This window comes from Stomoxys calcitrans, chromosome 2 (genome assembly GCF_963082655.1).
Source record: "Stomoxys calcitrans chromosome 2, idStoCalc2.1, whole genome shotgun sequence".
In the NCBI taxonomy this organism is placed as follows: Eukaryota; Metazoa; Arthropoda; class Insecta; order Diptera; family Muscidae; genus Stomoxys; species Stomoxys calcitrans.
This window is the reverse complement of record NC_081553.1, coordinates 260,455-284,265: the sequence shown is the minus strand read 5'-3', so window position 1 is coordinate 284,265 and position 23,811 is coordinate 260,455. Positions and strand designations below refer to the sequence as shown.

General features: G+C 35.9%; 2 protein-coding genes and 1 long non-coding RNA gene across 3 annotated transcripts; 2 read left to right on the top strand and 1 right to left on the bottom strand.

Annotated features, from left to right (window-relative positions):
- Nucleotides 1-615: 615 nt before the first annotated feature.
- On the top strand, nucleotides 616-20,386 carry LOC106087315 (probable phosphoserine aminotransferase). Its single transcript, XM_013252311.2, has 3 exons — nucleotides 616-793; nucleotides 13,697-14,373; nucleotides 19,883-20,386. The coding sequence occupies exons 1-3, from the start codon at nucleotides 749-751 to the stop codon at nucleotides 20,253-20,255; spliced, it is 1,095 nt and encodes a 364-aa protein (XP_013107765.2). The 5' UTR covers nucleotides 616-748; the 3' UTR covers nucleotides 20,256-20,386.
- LOC106087319 (uncharacterized) lies at nucleotides 2,264-9,300 on the top strand. The gene is made up of 2 exons (XR_001221255.2): nucleotides 2,264-8,093; nucleotides 8,164-9,300. It is a non-coding gene; the product is annotated as an uncharacterized LOC106087319 (long non-coding RNA).
- Nucleotides 20,253-22,404, bottom strand: LOC106087316 (guanosine-3',5'-bis(diphosphate) 3'-pyrophosphohydrolase MESH1). Its single transcript, XM_013252312.2, has 3 exons — nucleotides 21,889-22,404; nucleotides 20,511-20,705; nucleotides 20,253-20,433 (listed from the first exon to the last, which is right to left on the bottom strand). The coding sequence occupies exons 1-3, from the start codon at nucleotides 22,105-22,107 to the stop codon at nucleotides 20,317-20,319; spliced, it is 531 nt and encodes a 176-aa protein (XP_013107766.1). The 5' UTR covers nucleotides 22,108-22,404; the 3' UTR covers nucleotides 20,253-20,316.
- Between the last annotated feature and the right edge of the window lie 1,407 nt (nucleotides 22,405-23,811).

The following is a 23,811-nucleotide window of genomic DNA, read 5'->3' as shown; positions in this document are numbered from 1 at the left end:
TAAAATGCGGTATACGAGTTCTCGGGACTTGAATAAAATACTATCCAGACCAAATCCTGTTTAGATATAACTATGGACATGGTAGTGGAGTTATTATAAAATATGATGATTAAATATACCCATGGTGGTGGGTATCCAAAGTTCGACACGCCAAACTTAACACGTTTTTACTTGTTTTATTTAAAAAAAATTTTCACAATTCAATATTCTCCGACTACGCAGACCATCCTTCGTCAATGAGTACATGAACATTTATTTGTTACATCTTTTAGCATTTCAAGTGTACAAGATGTAAATGTGTGTGGCAATGCATGCATACCGCCAGGCAAGCTTATTCTCAAATCTACATGGAGAAGAGAAAAATATACAATTCCACGATCGATTTTTTTTGCTTTTTTTTTTTGCGGCGCAGACGATTGACTGGTTGTGTGGTTGTTTTTTAACTTTACCACAGCCGTTGTTGTTTTTGATTGAATCAAAAACATTTTTACAATGCCCGATTCCCTGTTCAGCCAGTACGATGACACTACTACATCGCTTGTTATTGTTTTTCAGTGCCATCGAACTACCGACTGACTGTCTTATGGGCGAACATACCTTTTGAAAATGTCTCGTTGACTTGGTGCTCAGTTATAAAACTGCAGCGCGATCGAACGGTCATTCATAAATCGTTTAAACGTGGAAGAGAAGCATTTTTCATTATTGAATTATCAGTAACGGGAACATATCACATAATCAGTTTTCTAAAATGGTCATCAATTTTGCTGCGGGTCCAGCCAAGTTGCCGGAAGAGGTGAGCGAAAATGAACGGTCCATATCTCAATTTTGCTGTTTGCCCAACAACATCTTGAAACATTAATTAACGAATCCATGAACTTAATGTATGTATGTATTTTGATCGTCTTACGTGAAAATTGTTGGCGGTGGTGTCTGCGGTTGTACAGTCGCACGCCAACAAATCAACTTATTTATTAAATTGCAAATTGGAAAGAGCGGAAGGGTAAAAACCATCTACAATACCCACATCATACATACAGACCGATTTGTGGTAAAACATTTAAAATCGCGTTCGATTCGCCTGGTCCTAATCTTATGAACCCACCACTATGGCTCGCATTTGTCAAGTTCTTTGGACGGTTTCTATTTACAAGCACGAATTAAAAACTTATCCATGTTGGATAGGAATTTCCCCCAAGGTTACCATTAAGATTATTTGAGAAGGGCCAAGAAAGGGTGTGTAAAAAATGTAAAAGCGTGCTAGGTTCGTCATTGCACAAATTTTCAGGTTTTAGACTATGTCTGGTTATAGCCCGATTCAGGTCATACTTGGCACGTATGTTGGAGGTCACAGGTGAAGCCATTGTGAAAAATTTCAGCCTTTAGAGGCTCAAAAAAATAAAATCGGCAGATCGGTTTATATAAGAGCTATATCAGATTATGGAATTTCGCCCTCTTCAAGAAGTAAAATCGGGAGATCGGTTTATATAAGAATTTTATTAGACCGTATTTAGCACGAATGTTGAAGATCATAGGAGAAGACGGTGTGCACAATTTAAAAATTCCAAATCGGTTTATATGGGAGCTATATCAAAACACAGACCGATATGGCCCATCTACAATCCCAGCCGACTTACACCAATAGGAAGTATTCGTGCAAAACTTCAAGCGCCTAGCTTTACTACTTAAAAAAAATTGCTTCCACAGATCGGCAGACCGATTCATATGGCAACTATACCTAAATGTAGTCCGTTCTGAATCATATTTAAGTCGGACATCGGGAGGCTTAAAACAACTCAGTTTCCAATTTCAGCGAAATCGGATAAAAAGTTCGGCTTTTACGGGCTTAAGACTCTTAATCGGCAAATCGGTCTATATGGGAGCTATATTCAAATATAGTCCGATTTGGCCAATTCAAGAACTATGGAAGTGCAAAATTCTGCTCAATATCTCAATTTTGAAGACTGTAGCGTGATAACAATTGGCGGACATCGTTAAATCGTCCTAGAATTTTACGACGATCAGAAATATATATACTTAATAGGGTCGGGAATGGAAACTTCGATGTGTTGCAAACTGAATGACTAACTGAATATACCCCCTATTCTATGCTGGTGGGGTTAAAAATCATGTGGGCATGCCAAACAAAAACGGTTAATCACATCCATTGCTTTAATCGACTATACATTTCAGAAATCGAATGTTAATAATGAAAAAAGTCTCAAAGCCTATTTATCTGTAAAAAAAGTCGACTTTTTGATAATCGAGAAAAGGCGAGAAGTCGATAGTGAAAAAAAGTCTAAATGGCGACTTTTTGATAATCGAAAAAAGTCGACTTTTTGATTATCAGAAAAGGTTGAACATTCGTAAAGTCGACTTTTTGATTTCACTTTAGATTCCTACTCAACAACGACTAAAACAAAGAGCGCAAGAAGACATATGACTTGCCGTCAACGCTACCGTAAAGGTTTGACCATCACTGATGCAAACTAATTTGCGATTTATCACTCAAAAGAATTTGTTTTTGTTTTGATTATTTGAGAAGGGCCAAGAAAGGGTGTGTAAAAAATGTAAAAGCGTGCTAGGTTCGTCATTGCACAAATTTTCAGGTTTTAGACTATGTCTGGTTATAGCCCGATTCAGGTCATACTTGGCACGTATGTTGGAGGTCACAGGTGAAGCCATTGTGAAAAATTTCAGCCTTTAGAGGCTCAAAAAAATAAAATCGGCAGATCGGTTTATATAAGAGCTATATCAGATTATGGAATTTCGCCCTCTTCAAGAAGTAAAATCGGGAGATCGGTTTATATAAGAATTTTATTAGACCGTATTTAGCACGAATGTTGAAGATCATAGGAGAAGACGGTGTGCACAATTTAAAAATTCCAAATCGGTTTATATGGGAGCTATATCAAAACACAGACCGATATGGCCCATCTACAATCCCAGCCGACTTACACCAATAGGAAGTATTCGTGCAAAACTTCAAGCGCCTAGCTTTACTACTTAAAAAAAATTGCTTCCACAGATCGGCAGACCGATTCATATGGCAACTATACCTAAATGTAGTCCGTTCTGAATCATATTTAAGTCGGACATCGGGAGGCTTAAAACAACTCAGTTTCCAATTTCAGCGAAATCGGATAAAAAGTTCGGCTTTTACGGGCTTAAGACTCTTAATCGGCAAATCGGTCTATATGGGAGCTATATTCAAATATAGTCCGATTTGGCCAATTCAAGAACTATGGAAGTGCAAAATTCTGCTCAATATCTCAATTTTGAAGACTGTAGCGTGATAACAATTGGCGGACATCGTTAAATCGTCCTAGAATTTTACGACGATCAGAAATATATATACTTAATAGGGTCGGGAATGGAAACTTCGATGTGTTGCAAACTGAATGACTAACTGAATATACCCCCTATTCTATGCTGGTGGGGTTAAAAATCATGTGGGCATGCCAAACAAAAACGGTTAATCACATCCATTGCTTTAATCGACTATACATTTCAGAAATCGAATGTTAATAATGAAAAAAGTCTCAAAGCCTATTTATCTGTAAAAAAAAGTCGACTTTTTGATAATCGAGAAAAGGCGGGAAGTCGATAGTGAAAAAAAGTCTAAATGGCGACTTTTTGATAATCGAAAAAAGTCGACTTTTTGATTATCAGAAAAGGTTGAACATTCGTAAAGTCGACTTTTTGATTTCACTTTAGATTCCTACTCAACAACGACTAAAACAAAGAGCGCAAGAAGACATATGACTTGCCGTCAACGCTACCGTAAAGGTTTGACCATCACTGATGCAAACTAATTTGCGATTTATCACTCAAAAGAATTTGTTTTTGTTTTTTTTTTTTTGTAAATTTAGCAAACAAACTTCTACAATTTCTTAAACATGTAGATTTTTTTAAGTAATATAACTATATTTTTAGAAAAATTCTCAGAAAATTGTTGGCAACGTAACGAATTTTCATAAATATCTTCTCAGACAGCAAGACAACTATTAAATCCCTTGTTTAAATGAGTACGTACACGTTCAAGTGTTAGTTTCAAACTGATTATTTATTTAAAATTGTTCTATCACTAGAGCTCCTGAAAATCTTAAAACTAGACTAGAACGAGATACCAACACAGTGGTATGTTCGTTCAACCTTATCTTCTAATTTTTATTATTACATGCACACACATGCAGCACGCTGGGAGAGCACGTGCGTTTTATGTGAACATTAAACTACAAAAAGCGTCGTAAAAGTAAGCATAAGGTAGCCATAATTGCTATTGCTTTATTTTACATAATGGAACAATTAAGAGGTAGCGTCTTTAGCTCAGCAACAAAAATCTACCCCCAACGAAACTACCTTGAGGGACAAATACCGTTAAATGAAATGCCAAATGTTGTTGTCGTTGGCACACTTTCATGTGAAGGTAGGTAAGCAAGCTCGTTCCGGTTCAAAGGAACGATCGGCGAGGGAACAGTATGACCATTGATTATTTAAAGGCGCCAATAACCCTCCTTGTCATATCGAGCATCATAGGTACTCAGTACTTGTGAAATAGCCGGCATTGTCCGCGACTGCCGTTGCAGCTACTCCGTGTGAAGCATTCCACTGTCCGCAACCTGTGGATAGTAGAATCCCCGATAGCTCTCAGCTATCCTTCTTGTGACAGCAATGAACACCAAACAGAACGGACCTCAATGTTCCAGTCTATGTGGTGCTCACAGCTTGCTCACAGATGTTCTATCGGATCAAATAGAACATCTTTTTATGATTATAGAAAAAAATCACAGCTGTGCTTTCAAGCCTTTGACATTTAAATTTACTGCAAAATCAAACAAAAATAAAAATAATTGTACTCAGCTGTTCCCATGACCTTACCATATAAGTGCATCCTGACTTTACATGTTCAAAACATTTCCTTTTCTTGGACATCACTGGCGAATGTATTTGCTTCCGTATATAAAATGTATGTAAAACAACTTGACACTGACTCGTCACTCTTTAATTGGGTTTAGACTCTTTATTGCTTGTCTTGCCGATAATTTGGCAAGACCACACTCACACACAAACATGTGTGCGAGACGTACGTAGACAAAACAAGCAGTCTTCTAATTCAGTTCGAACTCCAATTTCAGTTTTGGTCCTCATTTTTGTTATGTTTTGTCGTGCAAGTTTCGACCGTATACCTAAGAAAATTTGTTTTGACTTGGGAGGCGAATATGCTAATGGAAATGGCAAGGATGCAATTCTTCCAAACATTTATTAAGGATGAGCAACTGCAACACCTAATTAAGTAACCATCTCGAGTTTTTATGACAAAGATAACGCCATATGAACTATGGTACGGGACAAAACCTAACTTGGAAACTTCAAGTTTTCGATTCAAAATGCCCATCAGAGAAGAGCGATGATGATAAGTCAAAGCGTTTCGATGTTTCAACCCGTTGACTAAAAAGGTGACTATTAGTCGGCATGTGATTTTTACAGGTGCAATAAGTAGCGAAATAAATATATATATCTATGTCCAAATAATGAACCGAATAATAAATTATTGGTTGAGGAGGAGGAATCTGATCCAAATATTTCGGATGAAAGTGCAATCAATAATTCAAGTGAAGATAACGTAATCAATGACAAGGTAATCTAAATCATGATGAATTTGGAATAAGAACTTCATCAAGAATCAACAAAGGTATAGCGGCGAGGAGATTAATCGATGAAATTGGGCAGTTAATGAAATGAAGGAACCTAAAACATACAAAAAAGCCAAAAAAGCTCAATGGTTAGATGCAATGCGAAATGAAATAGAGTCAATGGGAAGCAATGGCACGTAGGAACTTTGAACACATCCAAAACGTCAACTGCAGTTGGAAGTAAGTGGATATACAAATTGAAACGAAATGCGGATAGTGATAGATGTCATTTCAAAGTCAGGTTAGTTGCTCAATGGCTCTAGCACAGGTACGGTATAGACTATGATTAGGTATTCGCACCAGTTCCAACTCATACTTCATTAGAATTTTGTTGCCTATTGCCAAAAAAAGAGAATCGCATTGTGAACAATTTTGACGTCAAGATTGCGTTTTTGAACCACAAGTTATTAGAAACTACATATATATGGGATTTCAAAATGAAGAATCGGTGTGTTTACAAAAGAAAAGTATTTATGGATTAAAACAAGCTGCTCGTACATGGAATTCGGTCTTAGATGAAGTACTTAATAAATTAGATTTTAAACGAAGTATGAACGACTTATTTTTACATTCTGTTGATGCCTGCTAAAAGATACGTTATGGAAGTTATGTCTGGTACTACAATGGGCAACATTCAGAGGTTAATGTATATTATAAATACCATACCATATGAATACCATAGCGTTGACAAATTTTTTCAACGGCTTGTGACTCTGTAATTGCATTCTTTCTTCTGTCAGTTATCAGCTGTTACTTTTAGCTTGCTTTAGAAAAAAAGTGCGCGAAATTTTGTTTACATTTGTTTGTTTGGCTTCAATTTTAATATGGGTACCACATGTATTGAAAGAAATTCATTTAACAAACCGAATCAACGCTTGTGATATGCACCTTAAACGCAATGAATTCGATCCGTTTTTAAAACGAATCATAACTGGAGATGAAAAATGGATTGTTTACAACAACGTTAGTCGAAAACGATCATGGTCCAAGCATGGTGAACCAGCTCAAAGCACTTCAAAGGCTGATATCCACCAAAAGAAGGTTATGCTGTATGTTTGGTGGGATTGGAAGGGTGTGGTATATTTTGAGCTGCTTCCAAGGAACCAAACGATTAATTCGGATGTTACTGTCAACAATTGGACAAATTGAATACAGCCATCAAGAAGAAGCGACCAGAATTGATCAATCGTAAAAGTGTCATATTCCACCAGGACAACGCTAGACCGCACATATCTTTGGTCACTCGCCAAAAACTGAGTGAGCTTTGCTGGGAACTTTTGATGCATCCACCATATAGCCCTGACCTTGCACCATCATACTACCATTTATTTCGATCTTTGCAGAACTCCTTAAATGGTAAAACTTTCGGCAATGATGAGGCTATAAAATCGCGCTTGGTTCAGTTTTTTGCAGATAAAGGCCAGAAGTTCTATGAGCGTGGAATACTAAATTTGCCAGGAAGATGGCAAAAGGTTATCGAACAAAATGGCAATTATATATTTGATTAAAGTTCATTCTAAGTTTTATTAAAAAAGCATTTACTTTCTTTTAAAAAATCCGCAATTACTTTTTAGGCAACCCAATATTTAATGTTCGCAGGCGTGAACATATAACAGAATTCGTCAGAGAGTTTCTTGGTGTTTCCTTTGGGAACAATATTAATTGTATTAACCTGCTGTTGTTCATAAAATAATTACAAATATTGTATCTTTTTCTTTAGGTGATTTATTTACGTTATCTCGTTCGGTTAGAAATACCCAAATTGCTATTGTTGGGATATCTTGTTCGTCGTAAGGACATTTTGTTATACCTATTGCTCGATGCTGGAACTTTTCCCCAATAATTTGATAAATTGTTCTCACTTTTCGATTGAAAATTTCAAATTATTTCAGATGTAATGAAGCCCGATTCTACTGTTTGTAGTTGTAGTTTTTTTTTTTCTATCAACAATGTTGTTGCTATCATCATAGGATTAAATGCTTTTCATCATGTTTAAATTAAGAAGGTTGGATCACTTGCCCTACAACAACGACATCAAAGATACAACATTGCTGGCGCATATTCCCAATAGGCTGTCAAATTCCTGGACACTTCCTAGTTGACATTATAGTTATTATTTGCATTAGCATTTGTAGCGGCCAAAAGATCAAAAAATTTATGATTATAAACGTGTAAATTATAAATTAAAACAATTAAAATGTGAAAAAAGGAATGAAATGTGAAAAAAATTTTAAAATCCAAACCGAGCATTTGACGTTCTAGTGGGATTTGGATACAACTCTGGAATTGGAAAATTCCATCAGCTGGGCAAGTGAGCTAACCTTCTTTAGTGAACCCTGCTTTTCAGTATTCCTGCTTTATTGTTAATCGGCTGGGGGCCTACAAAAACCAATTTATTTTGTAATCTAATAAGAATACTTAAGAATTTAGTCAGAGTTAAGTATATATATATTTTTTTTTTTTTTTGTAGGCATAATGTCTCAAATGCGAAGTTTTGGACAAATAGGCTTAGTGTTTGAAAGATATGAATAAATAAATAAATAAAAGGAAATTGTTGTTACGTCATCATTAGTCTAGATAACATTAGTATTGCCTGTGCAACAAATGAGGAAGTAAAGAATATAAAATTTTTTCAGAAATGTTTCCCGATTACTAATATTAAACACTATCTTGGAATTGAAACATACAAAGACAAAAACGGAAATTTTTAAGGGTTACATTCATAGAACTGTCAAAGAATATAGTTTAAGAAATACAAATCCAACCAGAACTCCAATGGAAAAGGAGGAGATTCTAAGCACCTAGACACGTATGTTAAACACATACCTTCTATACATATCTGTTAATACGAACAGACGAGATATTTATGCTGTCGTTTGTATTTTGGCGCAGAAGGTTTCTTACCCTACTATAGAAGAATGGAAAGAATACTGCTACTATTAAACTTCAAATGAGCGACTAAACAAAATACCAAGGTCTGATTGGATGCGCAGATGCCAACTGGGTTGATGAACGATCACAAAGAAAATCTAATAGTGGCAGAATATGTTTCTACAATGGCACTACAATTGGTTGTCATGTCAAAAGCAAACTTTAGTGGCATCGCCAACCTGTGAAGCCGATTATATTTCACTTTCAAAAGCAAAGCGGATAATGCAAATATTGGAAGATATTGAAGGACCAATACCAATATTCAACGGCAATCAAAGCTGTCTGCGGCTAGTTAATGATGACAAATTTTCTTTCCAAACCAAACACGCTAATAAAAATTAACAAAACTTAGTACTTAGACTTACTAAAGAAAGGAATAATAACGTGCGTATATAGTCGAACGGAGGAAATGATGGCCGATAAATTAACCAAACAGCATCTAAACATAAGACTCTCTGCGACAAATGCAATTTAAAGTGAATGACGAGGAGTCAATGTGGTTTAATGATTATTTGTTTCGCCATGGAGGAGGAGTATTGAAATAAACTTGCAATTTGTATTTTATGGAATAGAAAATTCCATTTGGCTTAATGTTATTAAATTTCGAATCGAACAAAACGATTAAAATTAAATTGTCTAAATATATAGTGACTTAAGAACTTTGATTCCGAATCTACATATATTTTCCTAATAATTGACTTTTATATTGTTGTTATTATGGTAGCCACCGTAGAGCATGTTCACCTATGACGAACGCCTGGGTTCGAATCCTGGCGAGAAAATCAGCAGTGGTTATCCCCTCCTAATGCTAGCGACATTTGGCAGGTACTGTTCCATTTGGTATGGCAAAACTTCTTTTCTCTTCTTCTATGTAAAAACTTCTCCACAAAAAGGTGTCGCACTACGGCACGCCGTTCGGACTCGGTTTTAAAAGGAAGCCCCTTATCATTGAGCTTAAACTTGAGTCGGACAGCACTCATTGATATGTGAGAAGTTTGCCCCCCTTAATGGAATGTTAATGGGCAAATTTGCATTTTTCCTTATGGCAGCCACATTTTTGCATGAAATCCTCGTCGAGCTCCTATATATCAGCAAGCTCGTTCCAGTCGATAAGACGCCAATAACTCGCCTTGTAACATAGGCGCTCAATATTTAAGAAAGAGCCGATACCGCCCGGCGACTCTGAGACTCTCCACTCGATAACGCTGATTTTCCGAGACTGCAGTTACAGCTTCTATTAATACGGAGCATTCCACTATCCGCAATCTATGGACACGCCCGGTACACAGAAAAAATACAGACATAAATTAAACCGATTAAACATGGTATTGACTTATAAAAAAACTTTTCAAGCAAAGTGTTAATGGCTTCAATTATGTTTGACATAGAAATGCAATTTTTTTTATATCACGACAAGTGATTGATAAGAAGGGCATAAATATACCCCCACCGCAGGATAGGGGGTATAATCATTCAGTCATTCCGTTTGCGACACATCGAAATATCAATTTCCGACCCTACAAAGTGTATATATTTCGGATCGTTGTAAAAATCTAAGACGATTTAACAAAGTGCCTATGTCTGTCCGTCCGTCTGTTGTAATCACTCTACAGCCTTCAAAAATTGAGATATTGAACTGAAATTTGGCACAGAAACGTCTTTCTGATGTACGTTGGTTAAGTTCTTGAAACTGTAAGTAGTTTTAGGACTCCTAATATTCGACCTAAATATCGTTCAAATCGGACTATATTTTGATATAGCTACCATATAGACCGATCCTCCGATAAAGGTTTTGAAGCCTATAAAAGCTTTATTTTTTAACCCATTTCGCTGAAATTTGAAAGAAAGGGCCATAATGAATTTTTTCTAAAAAAATTTTAATATTTTTTCTGACAAAACTAAGAACAAAATTTCCTTAAAATTAAAGATAAAAAGAAAAAAAATTTATAAAAAGAAATTTTATTAAATTTTTTCTAAAGACTACATTTTAATGAATTTTTTTAAGGACTAACTTTCAACGAAAACCTTTCTAAGGACAACCAAACCTCGAGATTATTTTTTAAAACCAAAATGTAAATTTTACTTAAACATTTCTAAAGTCTTTTGATTAAGCCTATCTGACCCAAACATTTCCTTAAAATTAAAGATAAAAAGAAAAAAAATTTATAAAAAGAAATTTTATTAAATTTTTTCTAAAGACTACCTTTTAATGAATTTTTTTAAGGACTAACTTTCAACGAAAACCTTTCTAAAGACAACCGAACCTCGAGATTATTTTTTAAAACCAAAATGTAAATTTTACTTAAACATTTCTAAAGTCTTTTGATTAAGCCTATCGACCCAAACATTTTCCTAAAATTTTTTCTATAGTCAAATTTAAATAAATATTTTTAAAGACAACATGTTAAACCCATTACGCCTGACCCTCGATTCCGTTGTCCGATTTTGATGAAATTTTATCTCTATATATAAAAGAGACGCATGGTTGACTGACTGATCAACGCCCAGCCCAAACGGCTAAAGCACGAATGCGGGTCTTCAGTCGTAGGAGAGCCATAAGAGGGGTTTTATGATATTCGTACGTTTATGTACTAAAAAGAGCGAAATGGTGACTTTTTACCCAAAAAATAAGATTTGGTGACAAAAATTTCCTAAAACAGTACCGGAAGAGGGAAAAATGGTTCGTTTAGTACCAAAATTGGTACTTTTTGGTACCTTGTTTCTTAATTGAGGTAGAGCTTTGAATTTTGAAATTAAGGTACAATATGCCAACCTAAATAGAGTTTTTGGACGTTTAGAAAAAAAGATTCAAAAAAGGTACGAAATAGATGAACTTTGCATAGAGCGAACGGGTTAGCTTATTTACTTTAACAGTGAGCGGGGAAGGGTAAAATTAAAAATTTGCTAAAAATGATCGATGTTTTAACTAATATACGAGAAGTTGTACCAAATATGAAGTGTTGAAATCGCACCAGGAGTGGAATAAAAAGTGCTTAAGTGCTGTAAATAGTACTATTTAGAGCTTTCTCTATAGATTAAGCTACAGATCTGAAATTTGGGATACGATGTGTCTGTATGGCAGTATGTATGTAAGTATGTACCGGACGACTAGAAGATTTTGTTGATATTCGCACATGTTGGTACTAAAACGTAAAATATGGCACTATCTTTTCGGATTAAGCTACAGCTTTGAAATGTGGAACACTTTTACATCTAGGCACTATGTACCGAGCGACTAGAAGATTTTTTTGATATACGTTAATTTTGGTACTAAAACGTACTTTTATTTAAAGATTGAGCTACATCTGTGAAATAAGGTATATAGGTACATTATGACAGTATGTAACAAATGACTAGAAGATTGTTTTGAATTGTTTACATTTAGGTACTAAAACGTACAAAATGGTACTTTATTTACGGATTGAGCTAAAGATCTCAAAATTGCGATACAGTTATACCCTGACAGCAATTATCGGCCGACTAGAGTTTTTTTTTAATCCGTACCGGATAAGGCTTAAGCCATTAAAATTGCGATACAGTTACACCTTGATATTGGGTGTACCATCGGGGGCAGCGAAGCGATCGGCCATATGCTAGTATATCCATAATTTAGAGAATTTATATTGACGTATTTGATGACCAGTTAGCGACGAAAGCTGGATTTAATGATTTTGGCATAAAATAGAAGCTGCTGTAAAAAAATTGGATAATTGCCATAAATTTATATTCAAGCAGAAAAAATCAGGATGTAAACAAACAGCATTGACACTTCCACACACAACAAATTGTATTTATGAATATTTAAGTGGTATTTATGAATATTAGTTTATTATACCCACAGAAAAGATGGGGGTATATTCGTTGCCATTCCGTTTGCAACACATAGAAATATCAATTTCCGACCCTATAATGTATATATATATATCCTAAATCGTCTGTCTGTTTAAATCACGCTACAGTCTTTAAAGATAAATATATTGAGCTGAAACTTTGCACAGGTTCTTTTTGCCATAGGCAGGTTAAGTTCGAAGATGGGCTATATCGGACCACATCTTGATATATAGACCGATCCGCTGATTAAAGGATTATTAGATTAAAGGCCTATAAAAGCCACATTTATTATCCGATATTGCTAAAATTTGGGACAGTGAGTTATGTTAGGGTTTTCGACATCCTTCTTAAATTTGGTCCAGATCGGTCCACATTTAAACATAGCTACGCCGTCTGTCGAAATCACGATAATGCTCGAAAGAATCTCCTTGAAATTATGAGCCATTAACATATGGGTCATTTCTGTTCAGATTTCGATATAGCTCCCATAAAACGTGTCTTTCGACTTGGCTTCTAAACCCCTGGAAACTGAAATTTTTATCCGATTGGCTGAAATGCACGTAGTGTTCTGTGACGACTTCTAACAATTGTGCCAAGTATGCTCCAAATCGGTTTATAACATATATGAGCCCCGCAATTGTTTTGACAACATTAAAATACACCAATCCTTTGGTTGTGGATATAAAACTTAACTTTTTATAAACAAACGTTAGTCAATATATTTTCTTCTTTAGGGGATTTTCTTAGGGGAAAAACATTTTATTTGTCGAAATTTGTTTGGAATTTTGGGGATCTGTCTCAACAAAATCTGGCAATCGAAGAAGTTCAACAATTTATGTTAATGTTTTATTACAATATATATCATGATTTATCCACAATGTAATCAATTATTCATTTTTATTACAACAGCAAATATGTTATTCGAAAGAGAGGATAACTTTGTTGTTCAGTTGTTAACCACTTTAATTGGATTTTCAATTGAATGTACAAATTTCTTATTTCAACATGGTTTTTCATTTATTCTATGTAGCTTTCAGCTGAGCTTTGCATGATAACAATCAACACCACACAGATCGGAGGTACAAGTTCCAAGCCGAGTGGTGCTCATAGTTATCCAGTGCCAAGATTGATTCAAATCGTTAACAAATGATCTGTTTGTGTTTTATTGTATTGCATTAAAAGCCGTACTCTGGTAATAACGCATGGGTACTCATGGATTTATTGTTTCTTTTGTGATGCAGGTGCTTGCGGAAGTGCAAAAGAGCTTATTGAATTGCCATGGAAGTGGAATATCTGTTATGGAGATGTCTCATCGATCCTCTACGTACGGCAAAATCCAAACGGACGCAATGAGTGCATTGAGGAATATTTTGAACATTCCCGACAACTATAAGGTGCTGCTGATGCAAGGTGGCGGCACTGGACAGTTTGCTGCGGTTGCCTTGAATCTAATTGGCCGTACCGGGACTGCAGATTATGCTGTCACCGGTTCGTGGTCAGCTAAAGCTGCCAAAGAAGCTGCTCAATATGGAAAAGTAAATTTGGTGTTGCCAAAATTCAGCAAATACACCACAGTTCCGCGCTTAAACACATGGGCCATGGATCCGAATGCATCTTATTTGTACTACTGTGACAACGAAACTGTTGATGGCGTGGAATTTGATTTCGTACCGGAAGCCCCTAATGGAGTACCTGTGGTTTGTGATATGTCCTCCAATTTCCTGTCCCGTAAATTTGATGTGAAACGTTTCGGGGTTATTTTTGCTGGAGCTCAGAAAAACATTGGTCCATCCGGTACTACTGTCATCATAATCAGAGAAGATTTGTTAGGACACCAACTGAAGGAGACACCATCCATTTTAAACTACGCGTTAATGTATAAAAATGACTCCTTGATGAATACTCCAAATACCTTTGGGTAAGTATTGCCACAAAATCACAGATCACACATTACATTTCTAAATCATCGATAGATAGTGTGTATACTACTTACTCTATTATTCCCTTTCGAATCAATTAGACCCTACCCCCTTACTTTGATTTTCAAAACGCTGGATCTAGGAGGATGGTGCCTCGGTTTTAGAGAATTTTTGTGTGCAATCGTATGAAAAACCATGAACACGAATTTGTCAAAATTCAATCCCAAAAGCCTGGGGCCGACCACAAAAAAAACATCCGAATGACATGTGGGTCGATTAGGAGAACATGGGCCTCAAATAAAAATAATTCAAATCCAGAATACGAATCTGATATAAAAGTTGTCAATTATTTGGGGGCCACCTGCCCACAAAAAATACGTATCTGTGTCGATCATGGGAATATGAAATGTATTTTTAGGAGTAGAGTATATTTTAGTCTGTTGTCCGATAACTGCAGAAAATTATTTCAAACTGATATTTTGCTGTGGCGAGGAGTTTTTCGCTGTACGGTAATTCGACTGTATTTGCGACTATAGTATGAATCAATTTTTAAGTTCAAGTGTTGCCTCACCGCTCAAACATATGGACTGGTCAGCGCAATATGGAACTGAAGTTAAAGGCACTTAAACGTAGAGTACAAATGAGCTACATTATTCAATAAAAATACGCGTGAGGTGAATACTGAGCTGACTGTGATGGTCGATGGAGAAATGATTCCGACCATCAAGTGTCCCAAAATACTTGGCGTCACATTTGACAGCTCTTACACATTCTCCCCTCATGCCACAGCAATTTTCGATAAAGTCAAAAGTAGAAACAAGGTCCTCAAGTCACTTGCTGGCAGCACTTGGTGTGCAGACAACGAAACCTTGTTGACCACGTACAAAGCAACTGGCCGGTCTGTGGTAAGTTATGCAGTGTGGTCTCGTCAGCTTTGTGACACGCGGCAGAATAATATTCAGATCTGTCAGAGTGCCGCCCTCCGAACGGCAACAGGTTGTCTTCCCGGTTCTCATGTGGACCACCTCCATCAGGAGACAAAGATTCTACCAGTGCGAAGACATGGTAGAATCTTTGGTATTGCTTAGACATACATGCTGTCTAAGCAATACCTTTTGGGCTGTTATCGCAGAGACCATCCAAGATACACGTCACCTGTTTAACAGCCCAGCCAGACCCACTCGACTCACACCCAGTTCCCTGTGGACGCAGGGACAGTCAACAGAATCAAGCAGACGAAAGATAGAACACAACAAACTGCTACGTACGTTAAAATACCGTATGACTTGAGACGCATGGAAAGAAATATTGTTTGCTTCATGGGAAAATAGTTTTCCAACAGTGAGTCGAAATTTACTCGTGGGTCGTGATTAAAGTCGTTAGTCGTGGGTGTCTCGTGAGTCGAAATAAAAAAGACGTGCGTGAGTAAAATTTTTTTTTCGTAAGTGTGCGTGAGCTTGAGTAAAATATCACTCACGTGCACACCTCTAGCTATTATATTACATTTATGAAGTGCACGTATTGGGGAAGTAAACCCAACAGAAAACATTTATCTAGAATATAATGTTATAAGTTCGATGCTGAAGAAACCGTTTAGCCACTTACATAACTTAATGCGATTAATGCATTGCGATTAATGTATGTTTATAGAAAGTATTTGGCAAAATTTACAACGGCTTCAACTTTTTGAAAAACGAATGGACTTGACAGCGCTAATGACGAGAAATAATATCTACTTTATGAGGTCAAAGATTATATTTATAATTTAAAAAAAGTCGGATTTAATTCAAAAAATGATTGAAATAAAAAAAATTATTTAATTGGAACGATAACATTTTTAATCAAACCTTTAATGCAAAAAAAAAATCAAATTAAATTTAAACCAGTAAGGAAAGGCAAAAGTCGGGCCGTGCCGACTGTATAATACCCTACATCTACCTTATAAGTACAAAGTGGGAGCTATATCTAATTTGGAATCATTATTGGTGGACCTCGACGCGTTTTTTCAGATGGGTTATTAAACACTCCGTATCAATTTTCGAGCAAATATGTCCAAACCGTAATAACTACCGTTGACAAATGACAACATTATTGCAAATTACCCAAAACCTGACAGACATATATATTGAAGCTATATCTTAATTTGAATCCCGAAAAAACGCAATTCGAATTGACGCCCTTGATCAGTTGTTATTTTGCAGGGAACACGGCCCAACCTGATCTATCTTGATGTGCGTAAATCTTTCGGAAACTTGCGGATATGAGGCTATAGCACTGCGTGTATGCACGGTTAACTTTAAGCGTTGACATTGAAGAGGTTCGTAATATCTTTTCCCATCTTCGGCGTTCCTGGATTAGTTTTGTTATTACAATCACGCCGCCATAATAATGGGTGAAGTGAGTCAAATACAACTTTAGGGAAATTTGGTGGAATAAATGGTCACACTTATTTAGTAGATATATCACAATCTGTTGGAGGTTTTTTCAGGATCAATTGCAATGGGTTCGAGAACTAAATGTTGATAAAGAATCACTAAGCAATGTCCCAGAAACTAGACGTTGTCTCGACCGAAGCAACATTTGGATAGATAATGAACAGCTATTCGATGCTATCAATATATCATCTAGCTAAGCATAACAAAAATCGAGGCCACGAATAACTTCGTGAATAAACCTCTGAAATGTCTGACCTGCATTGCAAAGTCCAAACATCATATATGGAAACTCGAATAGTCGCAACAACGTTATTGTATCCGTTTTAGGGACGCCTTCAGGAGTCAAAAGGATTTGATTATATGGACGTACTAGATCTATCGTAGAAAATGGTTTCTTACCATGTAATCCGAAATCGTGAATGTGTGACAAGGGTATTTGTCGAGATACGTGATTGAATTCAATCGCCGGTCGCCATTGGTCATTCTTTTTTGCATCCATGTGCAAAGGGCTGGACCATTTGCTTTTTGATGGACGACGCAAACCTAGTTCCATCAAAAAGTTTCATATAAGTTTTACGTTTCGCAATTTCTAGATGTTCAGGCGAAAGTCTTCGAGCCTACGAAGTCACTGATTGATCTGTGGTTTCAATTATATGCTGAACGTTGTGTTTGTGTGTCTTTGACGTAGTGTAAGGTCAGATCTGAAAAACGGCGTAGAAATTTTTGATATGAATGGGAAGATTTTATTTTTATTTATTTGCTCAAATGTTTTTATGCAATAATTTCCGATTTTTTATGCTACAGATGATTGATTATCTACTAAGATTTTCGATTTTGTGATAAACTGTACGATTTTTGCTTTTTATTTATTTAATAGATGATATTACATATTAAATGTTCTATTATATATTTCTGTCCACGCATAGAAAATGGACGACACTTACTAGTTTTTCTGACTTGCATTTGCTGAACATCGTTAGTTGATATAGCAATTTGTTGGAGTAATTCATAGATATCTGAAGAACCTTTAACAGATCATACTTTCGGTTGGCTACCAGAAATGTCTTCAATTTTGGCTGACATAATAGCTATGTAGTCCAAATTTACCGACAATATGGCGAGTTTTGCCTGCATTGTGTTCTCCAATTTCATCCTTTTCTTTGCCAAAAGTCGACTTTGGCAAAAACGACTTCCTGTTAAAAATTTCCAAAATTTTCTAAGATACTCCTATTTCATACAAGTTTTCGTAAACTTTTACCATCACGATATAACAATCATGATAGTCAACATGATGCAATTTACAGCGCCATTGAAATAGGTCGTAGTCAAAATGGCAAAGGATGTCGTTATGTACAAAAAATAAAGATGACTTTCCAGGGTTAAGAAAAGTTTTAAATGCTAAATTGGCACATTTGTATGTCAAACCATCGTGCTATCCTAAAGCTAGCATCGCTAATTTGATTTACTTCATTTCCAAAATTTTCCGCATTTCCATTTTTCGCTTTTTGTTTGTCGATGTATCCTAACTGACTTTCAACTAATGTTATTTTGAATGTTAAAACCCAAGTAGGAATTCACATTTTATTGCACATATGAGTAACAAGCTTTTATTTTATGTATCCGGTATTATCAAATACCATTTTTCAAAAATGTCGAATTTTCCAGATCTTGTTGTTGTCGCCACCATTATTTACGCTGTGTACTATTTAAAATTTGATTTATTAAAAACATTTAAATTTGATTAAAGTAGAATGAAGTGTTTCTTTTTCCATACGCCATTTTTTATTCCTTTTAGTTAAGAACAGTTTCTAGGGTTTTCAGGTATGTACGTACTTTCAGAATTTTGAAAAAATTTTGATGTATTTCCTTTAGTTTTCTAGATATTGTAAGATGTAAATTTGTTCCACCACTTTCAAAAGGAAACAATTGTAAATTTTACTGCATTTTCAAACTTTGTGCAAGTAGAACCACAAATGATCAAAAATAACCAATAACAATTGATACTTATTATGACGATAAAAACAATTTTTTTTTTCGTTTTTCCGGAATTGTTACGGTTCTGATTAAAAAAATAATGTATTTTTAGATCATCCAAGCGGATAACGTGCAACTATTATGTTGTTGTAACCACATTTCCTCGTCAAGCTCGTTCCGGTCCAAAGGACCGATCGCCGCGAGAACATGGTGGCAATTGGTTATTTAAAGACGCCAATAACTCGCCTTGTCATATCGAGCATCGTAGGCACTCAGTTTGTGCAAGAGCCGGTGCCACCAGACCTCTCACTGAGACTCTCCGCTCGATGCCGCTGATTGTCCGCGGCTACAGTTACAACTACTCCGGCTGGAGGTCACAGCTGTCCCGTGCCGGATTAATAAAATAGTATTTAATAAATATTAAACACACGTATGTTTTACTCGTCGAGGCGAGTGTGCCATGTAAACTCCGCATTAAGTATGCTTCTTTGACAGATTTCCTTTACAGAATTGGCAAATAAACCTACTATAAAACTGTTTTAAGTTTCGTGAATACCGGTGCAATTTTTTATTCGTTCACACGATTCTAGCGCGATTCTTAGATCTTTCAAGACTCTTCTGAAGAGTCATCTTGAGGACGCAACTCCTCACGACGGGGTAAACATTTACGACTCATCTAGAAGATTCAAAAATGTTGAATGTCTTGTTGTTCGTTGTTCGTAGTTGCCATTTGTCATTGAGAACAATATGACAAGAAATCGATTGCACACATTCAGTTATCGACAAGCATTTAAAACATTTGGAGACATTTGATTCTTATCACCTTACTGAGTTTTTATAAAAGATAAATCTTCCAAAGAGTAGACTTTCTATTTGCTGTGTCTTATTTTAGTACTATACAGAGCAAATCACGATATCGATAACTTACCAGTACAGCTTTGCACTTATATTATATCCAGAACATCTGACTTCCACTGTATAGGACTAAAACAAAACGCACTGGTTATTGAAATCAAATGATTTTAAAAAAATATTCTCTAAATGACTTCTATAAAACTTGCAGCACTTCCTTCCACCTAACCTTTGCTTACCATTTCAGAATTTACGTTACGGGTTTAGTCTTCCAGTGGATTCAGCGCAATGGCGGCCTCGATGGCATGGGGAAGAGATCACACACCAAATCACAAATGATATACGATGTAATCAACAAAACAAATGGGTTTTTCTTCTGCCCAGTAGAGGACAACGTTCGATCGCGCATGAATGTACCTTTCAGGATTGGCGGACCGCAGGGCGATGACACTTTGGAGAAGGCATTTTTAACCAAAGCCGAAAGTGAAGACATGATTCAATTGAAAGGTCATCGTTCAGTAGGTGGAATCCGAGCATCACTATACAACGCCATAACAGTAGAAGAGACACAAAAGCTAGCTGATCTGATGTGGAAATTTTATGAAAATAATCGCAAATAAAAAACACAAAATTATTTATTTCATAAATACACAAATATTGTTTATAAAGTGATGACGTTAGTTAAATCATTTTACGTGCCCTGAATACGTCATCTAATTGTGCTTCCAAATAAATATTTGTTCCCCGCAAATTGTCTACTACTTTCTTAGCCCAGATAAAGTAGTGTTCACGACGTTCCTAAAGCGTGTGGAAAAAATTAAAACATCAAACGTCATGGGTGTTTAAAAAAATACATAATGTAAATTGTTACAAACCTCTGTCCAACTATTCGGTAATGTTGTCTGGAGATCTCTCAAATTATCCAGTTTATCTGCTAATTTAACAAGTTTTGCTTCCATACTCGAATTAGACGCATGTTCAATTTGCAATTGCTTTCGAACATCTTTCGGCAGTGATTTATCATCAGTAACCTCTCGCACGATAGAACATACTTCAGGGCCAAATAAATTCTAAAAATTGTTTGATATAAACAAAAATTTTTATTTTAATGGTATAAAGAACAAAAAATGTTTTAAATTAAAACACCAAAATTCGCAAAACCTAATGCAGTTTTAAATTTGGTTTATTTGATAATTCTATAAAGGAAAACTGTCTAATAATCCTACTAAAGCTGCATTACGTTTTGTGAATATGAGCAATAGTGTTTAAACATGCAAAGTAGTTTAAATGTTTATCAGTTTGTAAGTTTGCTTTGCTAATATTCCGTAAAATGTCTTTCTCTGAAAAAATTGTTCATCGCCATCTCTCAATATATAAATGAGACGTAGATTGACAGACTTATCACTGCCAGCCCAAACGGCTTATGTTCGTTTTTCACAGTTGACTAGACCAAAATTTTGTCGGAATGGCGAATTAAACCGCATCCTATGGTGGTGGGTATAATTGTGGGTGTTATAGACCTCCCTATATTTAGGACCGATAGTCTGTTTTAGTTTTGGAATAGTTATTAAAAACCTTTATATAATACAGCAAAGTCGAAAGCCACCGTAACGCAGGGGATAGCATATTCGAATCCTGCCGAGAACATCAGATAAAAATTTATAGCGGTGGTTAGCCCCTCATTGTACAAAAATTCGTGAGATGTAGGCAAAGAAAAACCTCCGATCCGAAAGAGAACACAAAAATTGAAAATTTTATGATCTTTGACCTAACTGCTACTGTGTCTCCATGAATGTTGATCCGCTTAATATGCCGCTCACGCTCTAGATCATGTATATCTACCTTAAGGCTTCTGGGCAGTGGATATCTATCTATAAAGGTGAGTTTTTGGCGCCTTCAAATAACCAATGGCCCTTTGGACCGGAATGAGCTTGCTCACCAACAGGAGCATCACCAAGAGGATCACCACCTCCACATGAAGATGTGGCTAAAACAACAAAATCTAGGTGGTAAATTTAGTTTTTTTTTGCGTATAACTGATAAATAAAGATATTTGAACAAAATGAACGTCTGAAAAACGTTTGAACACGATTTTTAATGATGTAGGAATGGTTTGGAAAACTCCAGTTATTCAATAGATCTTACCGGCCCTATCCCTGGGGACGGACCTGGGTCTTAAAATAAGTCATTTCCATACGAATCGGTTGGTGACCCGTAAACAACAACTAAAATAGGATGGACAGATCGTGGTACCTCTATTTCGTTGAATGTGGTATCTGTATCTTCTACAGTGTCATGAAGTAGTGCTGCCATTAAAACGGCATTATCGTTTATATGAGCCTCTCCTGATAGAATAAAAGCCACATTGATGGGATGATTAATATAAGGTGTTTCAGAAAGATTCTTCCGACGTTGATTTCGATGTTTGTGTGCTGCGAATTTTAAGCACTTCATAAATAGCTCCATTTCCATTATTGTGCAATTTCACTTCACTACGTACTGATGCCTGCGTTGTCCGCAACTACCGCTAGCAAAAACTTTTTTCAACTGTTAACATTTGTTTATTTTTATATTTTCAAGTAGGGAGCTGTGCCAATCGGTAGCAATATCCTATGGTTATTGTGCAATTTCACTTCACTACGTACTGATGCCTGCGTTGTCCGCAACTACCGCTAGCAAAAACTTTTTTCAACTGTTAACATTTGTTTATTTTTATATTTTCAAGTAGGGAGCTGTGCCAATCGGTAGCAATATCCTATGGTGAGATGTTAAGTGCTCTGTGGGGTGTTTTTTTACATTGGTGAGAAAAAATTTACATTTTGCTGTGCCAAACGCAAGGCGGTTTAAAAAAGTGGCCTCACACGAACAGCTGTTAACAGGTGAGGTCAGGTTTGACGGTATTAAGATGACAGATTTTCGTTTGCATTCTCTTTTTCGCATAAGTGGTTCGCGTTGTATGTTACTCCTCCTTTACATCTCACCCAAGGCGAAACAATTAAAGGTGGTCTCATTTGTTCAACAACCACAAATCATATGGTGAAATCCGCCATTTTCCCATCAAGCTGATCGATGGATACACGTGTGCGTATATGAGCAGAAAATATGCGAAAAAGAAGATGACAACTTTTTTTTGCTAATGAATAGGAAATCATTAACTAAACAACGGACAATTATTTGATGTTTACTTTAACGAAACAAAAACATTTCGGATATGCGTGTGTACAATCAATTAATAAGCGTGGTAGCGTGTGTTTCTTATTATGAAAAAACATATCCGCAAAAGATTTATACGAATAAATTAATATTTTCCTTAATAATTGCGTACATTCTGTTAAGATTTGTGGTGTTTTTAAATTAATAAGAGAAGAATTTCAGACTATGAAAAGAATTATTTATTATTTTTGTCGAGAAAGTAAAAAAGAACCATTGAAACCAATAAAACAAAAATGATGCTGACAATGATGTTTTTATTTTCATACCAAAAGATGTTTCTTTTTTGTGCACTTATGGTTTCATTGAAACCAATAAAAAAATGATGCTGAGAATGATGTCAAGCGTTGTCTTAAATCCGGGCTTTTTAATTTGGTATATAACAACACCCCAAACTGTTTTTTGTAGAACAAATCTTCCAGACTTTTTTTTTTTTTTGAAACTGGAGGGCAGGACGCTAAATCCAGCCTGGAAGCCATAAATGGGCTTCATTCAAAAAAGTGAGTATTCCAAAATAAAGGGACGTTCAGCGAATTTAATTCGGTGTACCATAGACAACCCAGAACTGTTTTTCGCAGAACAATCCTTCCAGATTTCTGCTTAGAAACTGGAGGGCAGGACACTACATCCAATCTGGAAGCCATAAATGGACTTCGTTCAAAAAAGCGCGTATACCAAATTAAAAGGGAGAACTTCACCTTTATTTTGGTATACCATACATATCCCAAAAAAGTAATCATGAAAAATTTCGCTGAAAGCGAACATAGTATCACCCTTAACATGCGATCTTCCGCAAATTTATAATGAAACGATATTTCAGTTGAAATGAAAAACGGCGGGAACACATTGTATGCATTGTACATTTATTTCGACTTCATTGAATAAAAATCCAATGTTTTAACGTATTTTACACCTCATAATAATTTTATTTATATATAAAATCGCTAAGTTTTGAAAAATACAAAA